The sequence below is a fragment of the Haemaphysalis longicornis genome, unplaced genomic scaffold (assembly GCF_048455015.1).
Source record: "Haemaphysalis longicornis isolate Haplotype H1 unplaced genomic scaffold, Haemaphysalis longicornis Haplotype H1 scaffold_8, whole genome shotgun sequence".
NCBI classification, from domain to species: domain Eukaryota; kingdom Metazoa; phylum Arthropoda; class Arachnida; order Ixodida; family Ixodidae; genus Haemaphysalis; species Haemaphysalis longicornis.
The window spans coordinates 110,623,548-110,633,453 of NW_027526445.1; the positions used below are offsets into that span (position 1 = coordinate 110,623,548).

Genomic DNA, 9,906 nt, shown 5'->3' on the forward strand with positions numbered 1-9,906 from the left:
CACTCCTGTTCACAACGAAGTCCTGAGCACTGTGAAAGCAGGATGTGTGAAGTCGAGCTACAAGCCTAAGGTGAGGTGCGGCGTATAGAACTTTGGATTGTAAGTGTTTCAGGTGAAATCAGGGAACGTCGCCAATAAATCCATATTTTATTAAACCGCTCTGGCGGGTACCCACTAATCGCCTCTTTCCAGGCAGCCTCTGAGGGCCACGATGATGATGGCGTCATGTTCCTGTGGTTCTCGGCTACTGTCACCGCCAGCCAATCTGGTGTAATTAGAATGAAAGCTCCATACGTTTTACGGAAAACTGGAAGGTGTTCTGGAAAGTACTTGACGACCGCACTATCCTAACGCACACATTGAGCACCTTCTGTCACTTTCGGTATAAACTACGGTAGTTATTATCACATTGGTGATTATACTTATCAGTTGACACCGTACTAGTTTCTAGTCCCGATTTGTGCTTAGTTTGTAGTATACTACAAAGTCAACTCTGAGTCGTGTTGCCATTGAAACGGGCAAGATGAAAAGACGGGTACTGTAACAGGCAAGCTGAAAAAGAATTCTACAGAGTAGCAAGATGGTATTGGTACTAAGGTGCATTGGACAGCAGGGGCTGTGGCTGCACCTTTAAAATAAAAATAGTTTTTACGCGTTCTTCAGCGAGGACCCATTTTTGCCAGAGTAAAGTTCGCTGGTAACCCGGCAACTTCATTTTGGCTCAGTTGTTCAACTCGTCTCTAACGGTACTTACCTTGTATGTATTAGAGAATTAATTTTTGTGGTATAACTGCAAAAGATTGTTTTATTATTACGCCTAAATCTGCCGACGTACATAGAAAGCTGGAAGAGATGCGTTTTCTATTAACATACTGACTGAAAAGGTGGTGAATGCCGAGTGTATCGGCGGCATGGTGTCAGGACGTATTTGCGCAAAGGTGCGCTTGTTGGAGCTCACAACTCAGTACACAATTACTTCGCATTGATTCGACATGAGAACATTCACACTGCTTTAGTTCGTAACAGTTAAATAGCAACAGACGTTTTAGCTACGACTTACTGAACACGCGTGACCGAACCAAGGAGAAGTACTGTGTCCGGATTGCGGGTGACGACGAGAAAGAGGAATGGTCTGTCTACCGTGACATTCTTCACGGGGGATCCGGCAACAGCTTCAACGGCGTTCTTAGCGGCCGCTTGTGTTTCGGCTGGCTTCGCGCCCCTGTGTCCCACTCGAAAAACAGCCACGTGCTTGGCCGCCGACACTCTCAGTCCCCTGAGTCGAGCCATGTTGCTCAGGTCGGGCGTGTTGCTGAACACGCTCACAGCGCCCAGGGGCTGCAAGTGACGCTTGAGGTCTGTGACGCAGTGCACGCCCATTCTTGGAAGGATCACCTCCACGAGCTTGTGGCGGTCCAGCCTCCTGAGCAAGGTGAGTATCTTTGCCGCCGTCAGCTTCTTCTCCAGGGCTACAAGGCTCGACGTCGGCGCCGGCAGGAAGATGACGAGTGATCGCCTCGGGTCCTGGTACGGGATTTCCACAACAGTCGTCTTAAACCCGTCGAAATCCACGAATTCGCCGACACGAAAGTTGCCCGTCAGGCACACCGTGGGCACGATCTCTGCGACAGCACTGGTCTCGGCAGATTCGCTGCGGAAGGGGCCCGTCGATCTGTGAGCGTTGCCTACAGAGAACCACCGGGAGCCGAAAGAGAAAACGCTGGCGAGGACCAGCATCGCATCGGCGCCGATGCAGTCTCCGCTGAAGATGTCTTCGTCGAAAGTGAAGCCGCTCATGGCCCGCAGAAGACCGTTGAGTGCAAGGCGGCACTGAGAAGGGCTGCGAGCGAAGTCTCGCTTTTGCACCGACACGTCGATACTCAACAGCGGTTCCAGGAAGCAGTCGGACAGCTTCACCCGCGAGTCGTAATAAAGGCCGGAGTAGGAATTCACGGTCAGGCCTGTGGGAGAGAATTCACATAAAGATTGGCTTGGAATGTCAGAAGGCGCGAACGTGTGCGTTTTATTATATCCTTGGTGTTAACAGGTTAGACAAACAATACCAAGGTAATTAAGCTTTCCAAGAAATAAGCATTCTTTTTCTCTGCACTGGAGGTTTAAAGTCGGTCACCAATAGATAGTGAAAAACAGGTTCATGGTTCCTCTCTGGGTAGTTATTAACATAATTATTATTAACATAATGCAATTAGTAGTTATTAACATAATGCAATTAGTAATAAGACAGATTGGGATTGCGAGACAGGAGCCTGCGTCTAACGCATATTTGTAATAACTCATACTTACATGCCATTCTGATCTTCATTACGTACAGTGCTCAGCGATTCAAACACGATACTCGGAGCGCGTGGCTGCCGGTGACTGTTGCGCCACAGGTGAGCGCTTGTGAAAGCGCGCTGGCGCATTGTGGTATACGATGAGGGTGAGAGCGTTCGTGACGCATGCTTAGTGCAGCCGGGAGACAGCCCTTCAGTGTGTGGTTATTGGCGGCGCCATAGGCGTGCTACATGCCATGGCTTCGAAATGCTGCGCCTGCGTCCCGTGCGCGCCACAATAACACATCGCGATAAATGCGCATTCAAATTCTTTATAACGCGCGCGATGCCAGCCCACCCAGTTTCGCGCGGCGCGCGGGGCACGCAGGCGCAGCGTTTTGAAGCCATGGCATGTAGCACCCCCATGGCGCCGCCAAGAACCACACACTGAAGGGCTGTCTGCCGGATGCAGTCAGCATGCGTCACGAATGCTCTCGCCCTCACCATATACCACTGTGCGTCAGCTCGCTTTCACAAGCGCTCACCTGTGGCGCAAAGAGCACCGGCAGCCACGCGCTCCGAGTATCGCGTTTCAATCGCTGAGCACTGTACATCGCCGAAAGTAAGAAGCAATTTTCATCTTAATTACCGAGTATGTTAGGAGCTTGATCAACATAATCACGTGCTCATGGTTGCTAGACGTCTCAGGAGAGGAATCTCGAGACTGGTACAACGCTTATCCGCTGATTATGAATGCACCTTGGGTGATCACGCACTAGGCATAACCGGTTTGACGGAATCCAACTCCTTATTGAACCATTCTTTCGCAAACATAGTGGGACACATTTTTACAAGTACCTCATGCTGCATACGTAGAACCAACATGTTCTGCGGATAGCTCCGCAGCAACAATTTCGGACCACCCACTTTTTAAAACTGCTTTAGCTAACATTGTATAATCAGAATCATTGAAGTACATTGCATTTTCCTGGTTTTGTTTCTGTTTATTATTTATCTGCTCTGTTTTGTAATTTGTTTGTAACTATTGTAACGCACTACCCTCTCTAATGCTCCGGCCCTGAGGGTACCTAAATAAATAAATAAATAAACTGGTCCCGTTGTCAACGTCGACTCGTTTGCATTTCAAGACGCAAATTTTGCTTGATTGTATGTCAGGATTACCCTCTTGACAACCCGTCGACAAACCTGAGCACTCGCAGATGGTTACGCTGCTCATAGATCGTTACGAGGCAATCTCACAACCTTCTATTCGCTTGAAACTGGCTACTGCCATCCAAAGCTTCATGTTTTTCTGTGGGCTGCCGTGCGTGCTCACAGATATTTACCACAGGAAAGGCGGCGTAAAAACTTCATGGTTTCTTCGGAAACACCAGGTGACCGTAACAGCCACTGAACTTATTTTTTTGAATAACCTAAATCAAGGGGTCTGTGTGCGGGGCGGACACGCGTTGTGATTGAACCCCATCCCCCCGCTGGTTTATTTCTCCTCCTGTTCCTCCCCTTCCCCTGCACGAGGCGTTCGACCTATCCCTTCTAAATAAATTCATTCATTCATTCGTTACACACGGGTCCTAGACGAAATTCGGAAGGTCAAGCTAGCACTATATATTTCATATTCTATGGCGTTTGCACTGCTTAGTTTACCTCACACGTGCAAGGATAGTTGCCGACGCCACAAGAAGTGCGAAAACGTATCCAGCTTTATTCGGTCTCGTAAAACGCCGCTGTTTCGTGTAACGTAAGCAACTATGCGCGTACGCAACTTCCAATCTGTGAGCCCGCCTTTCCTACCGGCTTGTCATTGAGGAATGACGATCATGTCATAAATTCTATGCAAACGAGCTGGCTCCACACTACATAAACGAGGCTTTTTTCTGGGAATACTTACGAAATACTTTTTTATTGCTACAGCGTGTGTAAATGTCCTTCTTTCCTTTCCTTTCTTCGTATTCATCGGTTTCCAGACTCAATAACATTAGTGTTTCCGTACCTAGAAGCTACAAATCTATTGTGGCTTGATGGAACTCACATGACATACAAGCGACGTCGTTGTTAAGCATTGAAACGGTGAGCCATAAGGATTTCGCTTTCAAGCCACTCAAGCAGACTTAGTTGAAGCGGGATTTTTTTAGGGAAAATAGATTTTGGGGGGCTACTTCAAGTGCGAAAATTTTAGTGTGTATGTACTATCTTGATCACAGTTTGGGTGAACACGGGAGCGTGTGTCATTACGTGCGCGGGAGCCGCCTGTCGGCGTTTCGGGTAGCTTCGCAAGCATGCCAGTTCATTTGCAACGAGGCTATGTGATGCACCACGGCTCGCGCCGCCGGCAGCCCATCGCGGAGGCCGTGGATGCACATGCGAAGTTACCCGGAACGCCGAAAGGGGGCTCCCGCGCACGGAATGACACGCGCTCCCATGTTCACCCTAACTGTGATCAAGATATTATGTCTATCTCTTTTAGGGGCGAAGCTCCTAAAGCCATGGGTCTGTCCATCCCTTGTGTCTCGTGGTACGTGAGCGCCGCATGCTTTCGGAGATGTCGCAAAGTGGGCCGCGTTGCACGCGCAAGAACCGGCTGCAACCGGCAGCGCAAACTCGGCACCGGGAGCGCGAGCTTGTCTGTGTTCGCCAACGGAGGCGCGAGCGCACGTGCACTGCGAGGGGGAGATCACGCAAGAGATCACGCCACGAACGCAGGCAGTCGTTCTCGGAGATCGAACGAGACGCAAGGACCTTTACTCGTTTCCTCTCGTCTTGTTCGGGCGCAAGTTCGCCCTAAATAAAAGTTCTTTCTTTACCGTTGTGTCCCATCCTACGTGACAAATTGTGGTAGGTGCGGGGTAGTCCTCGATGGCGCGGGGTCTTTCACCAGGTCTGGGCCTGGGAGCATTGACTCCGAAAATAAAAGTTGATTTGTACAATGTACGCACACAGTCCTACGTCTTTCTTAATGATGTAATTGGCGGACTTTCACGGGAGAGTTACGGTTACCGATGATCTCCCCCTCTCGAGCTTCGCCCCACTTATCATCATTCATTCCGTGGATATGGCGTGATTTTTCTTTTTCTGTATCTCAATTCCGCCGCCTGCGCAAAAGTAAAATGAATTCTTGAACGAGAAGACTATATGGGTAAATCATTTCTTAACTACTAATCTGACGCGGCAATGTTCATACCCCCCAGAGTTGAGGAAAACTAAAATATTAGGCGTAGTAGATGCAAGACATCAATGCAAGAGTAATTTTTATTGTCTTTTTAATAAAAATACGTGGCTGTTTAGCTCTTCAAATTGTAGATAAAACATGGGCCCTGACAAAAATATTCTGACCTCAGAGTACAGAAAGGGCACGCAGTGACCCCTCGTGGCAATGTTCAAAGTTGAAGCGTTACAGAATGTTTCAGTAGATGGAGTGAGCAGACGAGCGGGGCGAAATTGAATTGACTTGAGAGACCATCTGCTGTGTTTGTCATGGGAGTAGCAAAACGGCAGGGCAAGGGCATGAGAGGTGGGTGGGCGAGAGACGACAAGAAGTTACGCAGTATGGGCGGCAGAAGGCTATCATCTTCCGACCACATTTTCAGTGAAAGGAAGAGATACGTAGCCAAATTTTTCAACCGAAGCTTTCAGCCTCTGACTCACATCGTCAGTAGTCGAGCCAAAACGCACTGCAGGAAAGCCAACATTTTCTGGCGATGATGATGATTGAGGGTGAAGTGAACAAAAAAAAACGAATCCCGCAGTAGGAATCGAAGTTCAGCCACAGCCGTTAGCCGACGTCCATGCGATTTCGCCATTCAGTCACGGTATAAGCTTTTTGGATTGCGAGAGTGGCAAATGGTCACGGAAAATTATAATAAAAATCTTGCACCCTTCTATGTAACGACGACGATGGTTGAACGTGAAGCTGTCTTTCTAAATCAAAAGTCGCAAATGCCTGCCTGTCAATGTCAGAGCTTTATGCGTCAAAGTAAATACTCCCTCCGGGTCAAAGTCCAATTTCAAACGACACCCAAGAAATTTGTAACGAGAAAGTTCGCGTTCATACATCGTCCTCGTTAGGGGAGAGCTGCGTGATTGTTTTCTTCCTGACACAATTTCCTTGGTTTTATTTGGGTACCTTAAAAGCTACGTTCCGCTTATCTGCGGCATATACAAGCGGATGAAGTCACGCGCCTATCATCACACGCGGTTGAGTTCGATTCCAATCCCTCCAACGGTTTCTTTTAGCTTACCACGTGCGTTTTTGTAATCCCCCGCTGCTCATAAGGCCAGCTTTTGCGTTTTAAGAGATACCGCCATTGTTCACAAAATGACGACAGCTTTTGTTCTGCCTACGGTTTATTTAGAGCCTGTTTAAATTACCGTTGCTGAAAGCTGTCCAGCACGTGACACGGGGTGAATTTTTACTGATCTTGAGAAACTTCGCAAGTTTCAGCAACCTCTCCCTGCGAGAAGAGACTGTCGATGTGCATTTACTACGAAGCCCTTCTGACCAAATATGTTGACTTTATTGAACAAGTAATCCTGTAATAAAAATTATTAGAAATTATTATAACAGTTACTCTACTACTGATTTCCCTCTGGGACTTAAATCAGCCCTCAAAAATGTGACCAAGATTGTTATACGAATCATCGTCATTAAGAGCTTATGGACTGCTGACATTGATTGATTGGTTGATTGATTGATTGATTGATTGATTGATTGATTGATTGGTTGATTGATTGGTTGATTGATTGATTGATTGATTGATTGATTGATTGATTGATTGATTGATTGATTGATTGATTGATTGATTGATTGATTGATTGATTGATTGATTGATTGATTGATTGATTGATTGATTGATTGATTGATTGGCTGACTTGCCCGAGTGGGTGTGGCGGGACTTGCGGTAGTCTCGGCAGAACATGCGGCTGGCGTGGTTGTCTAGTAAGCGCACAATGGAGCCGTCATCGTCCGTGTGGATGACGTTGGCGATCTGCCGCCTCGTTTCTCCGCAAGCGCCGTGGTACATGATGACCATTCCGCAGGCCAGGTACCACGGGGAGAGAAGCACGTTGCCCTTCTCGTCTTGGCGCATTCTCAGGTACATGTCGATGGGGAACTGCAGCAGAGGTCCGGCCACCTGGGGTGCCATGACAAACGCGCTGCGTAGGTAGCTGCAGAGAGAGAGAGAGAGAGAGAGAGAGAGAGAGAGAGAAACTTCGCTTGGGTAATTAACCTTTACGCTTCCTTTACGAATTTGGTGGCTAGGCCAGTCAGTATCTCGTTCCCGTTACCAGCAGACGAAGCTTTTGCGAATAAGTTTGAAGCCTGCCTGTACCCAATATTTTGGACGTGTTCACGCACGGTCGATAAATGTTCTACTGCCCCATGTTCCTCTTCTGCCGCAAATTTATTAACCCGTTCTGGCTCTGCATTGCTACCAACCTTCAAGTCGCATGAGAGTCAAAATGTATTTCATGAAATTTCAGAAAGATGGACCGTTTAGTTTCTCCAGTAGGCGACATTAGCCCCAGAGGTCCGTCAACTATACGAGTATATTTCCGGTCGACTGATGAACGAAGATATCTTTAAAGCACGCCTCGCTATACAAATACAAATCAATTTTAACTCTTTCTCGACGGGTCTTACGATAGCGTATCCCGGCCTAGCAATCTAAATTATTTTAGCCAGACCGATTGTGGCCACCGGGCGCACTAACATATACGATTATTCTTTTCCGAACTTGGCCGTCACAGCAGCAATCAGCCCGCTATGATCCCAACGGCTGCAAAAACTCAACAAGAGAAAGCTGCAAGGCGCAGTCTTATTGCATGCGATATATTCAGCATAGGCTTTATGGAGGAGCTCAAAAGACAGCGAGATCTAAGACATCAGACACCTGCTACAAGGAAGTGATATCACCCTCGCGAGCACAAATTCTGAAGTTAATATGAAAGAAACTCTGATGAAACCAACCGACGTGGTATTAAGTAAACTAAACAAATGCACTAGTAAACCTATTAAGCCTTGCCCCCCAACTTCTCCCTCTTTTGGTGTAAAGCTTCTATGGCGCTCACCGGCAGTGTTCTACAAACAGCCTCAGAGTGACTAAGGTCGATTTCAAAAAACTCGTTTGCTTAACAGGGAACCTTCTCCTGCGCTTTCTCATCATAACCATATTTTTGTTCTTATCAACGACGTGGGAGAAGCAACGCCTGGGCCCTACTTCATCTTCTTTTCAAGAAAAGTATCCATATATAAACTGTGGAGACATTGTTACCTTGTTTTTACAACTGTTGTGGCACCTTCCAGTGCAACAGATTTCTTATACTCGGGAACAAATTAAGAACGGCAATAGCCCATATACGGTATGACTCTTCCTAAGCGACGGATCCGGATGCCAACGGGCGCGAACATTTGGAACGGAGATGCTATGAATGCGCGATATCGTCTGTTTTTCCTTGCGTAGCTTGTCTGCCGTCGCTGCAGTACTTTATACACATATTAAGTACAGAAAATTACGGAAACGGCTTGGGCCATGTTCAAAATATTCCCAGTAACGCACTACTTGCGGCGCGCGGAGTAACATCCAGCGGCGGTGATGAGGCACAGCGGCAACTTCCGTTGCCGTTCTTAAGTTGTAACCGAGTATAGTAGTATTCATCCTGCTAGGCAACCCTTCCCGCCAAACTGCATGCAACTACACCTCAGAGACGTTGGCCGGGATAAAATCACTTCGAAACAATTCATAATAAAATTCCTTTAGGCATAGATAAGAACATTCGATGAACTGATTCTTAGGTTCAGGCTACCCTGGTTACAGGTGCAGTGTTAGCATGTGTCACTGAGAACTTGTAAATCCCACATTTTGTTTGCCGCTAAATAAAATCTACCACGAAATGTTGTAGTTTGAACCCTATGGTACTGTTGATGTGGCTTCGTCTCGTCATAAGGTGCTTTTATGATACCGTGGTTAACCTAGCGGCTAGGGTCAACAGTTCTGCTACTGCTGTGTAGCAGAAAATGGAGAAGCCGGAAAATTGCTTTTAAAGTATCCGCCAAAAACTTTCTCCTACTCCAAATGAACAGGGCATTGCGCAGAATGGCTCGCGAGGCATTCATATACTTTGTACAGAGAAAGAGAAACGACTACGTCTCGACCTGGGAGCAGACAGGTGGGCGAATGAGTGCGACTGCAAACGATTTCTGGCTCTCCCTCGGCGGCAACGTTAACAATAGTCGGTGACTGGAGAATTAGTGGTACGCTCTGACAAAAAACGTAAAAATGCTCCACGTATTTGTACACATCAGGACGCTTTTGTGATCTTCTTGCCTCAAATGTATTCCTGCTTTTACACATGGCTTCATTCTAAATGCAGCAATGCATGGATTACCAGGACGGCTAATAAATTCGCTGATTATGGGTGGCTAGCACACTACTACAGTAAGAATGAAGTGTGCGCTTATACGGGCACGCACCGTTCAATTTCGCTGATCGGCGCGGGTGGCGCGGCAACCACGATCTGCTGGACGGACCCTGCAGAGCTTGTCGAGGGCTGTTCCGAGTAGGACGTGTTCCTAGCGGTGGCCGATGAAGAGATCGAGTTGCTTGAGGACCGTTGC

The 9,906-nt window shown here is 47.5% G+C and overlaps 1 protein-coding gene across 1 annotated transcript; it reads right to left on the bottom strand.

Annotated features, from left to right (window-relative positions):
• Window positions 1–273: 273 nt before the first annotated feature.
• Window positions 274–7,451, bottom strand: LOC144149003 (iris-like). The gene is made up of 2 exons (XM_077680530.1): window positions 7,165–7,451; window positions 274–1,961 (listed from the first exon to the last, which is right to left on the bottom strand). The coding sequence occupies exons 1-2, from the start codon at window positions 7,433–7,435 to the stop codon at window positions 1,057–1,059; spliced, it is 1,176 nt and encodes a 391-aa protein (XP_077536656.1). The 5' UTR covers window positions 7,436–7,451; the 3' UTR covers window positions 274–1,056.
• Window positions 7,452–9,906: the final 2,455 nt, after the last annotated feature.

Bases quoted from the DNA above. Each gene is read 5' to 3' on its own strand.
- LOC144149003 (XM_077680530.1), bottom strand. From the start codon at position 7,435: ATGGCACCCCAGGTGGCCGGACCTCTGCTGCAGTTCCCCATCGACATG. The intron at 1,962-7,164 runs GCAAGTCAGCCA...TCTCTCCCACAG, and splicing joins GTCCCGCCACACCCACTCGG to GCCTGACCGTGAATTCCTAC.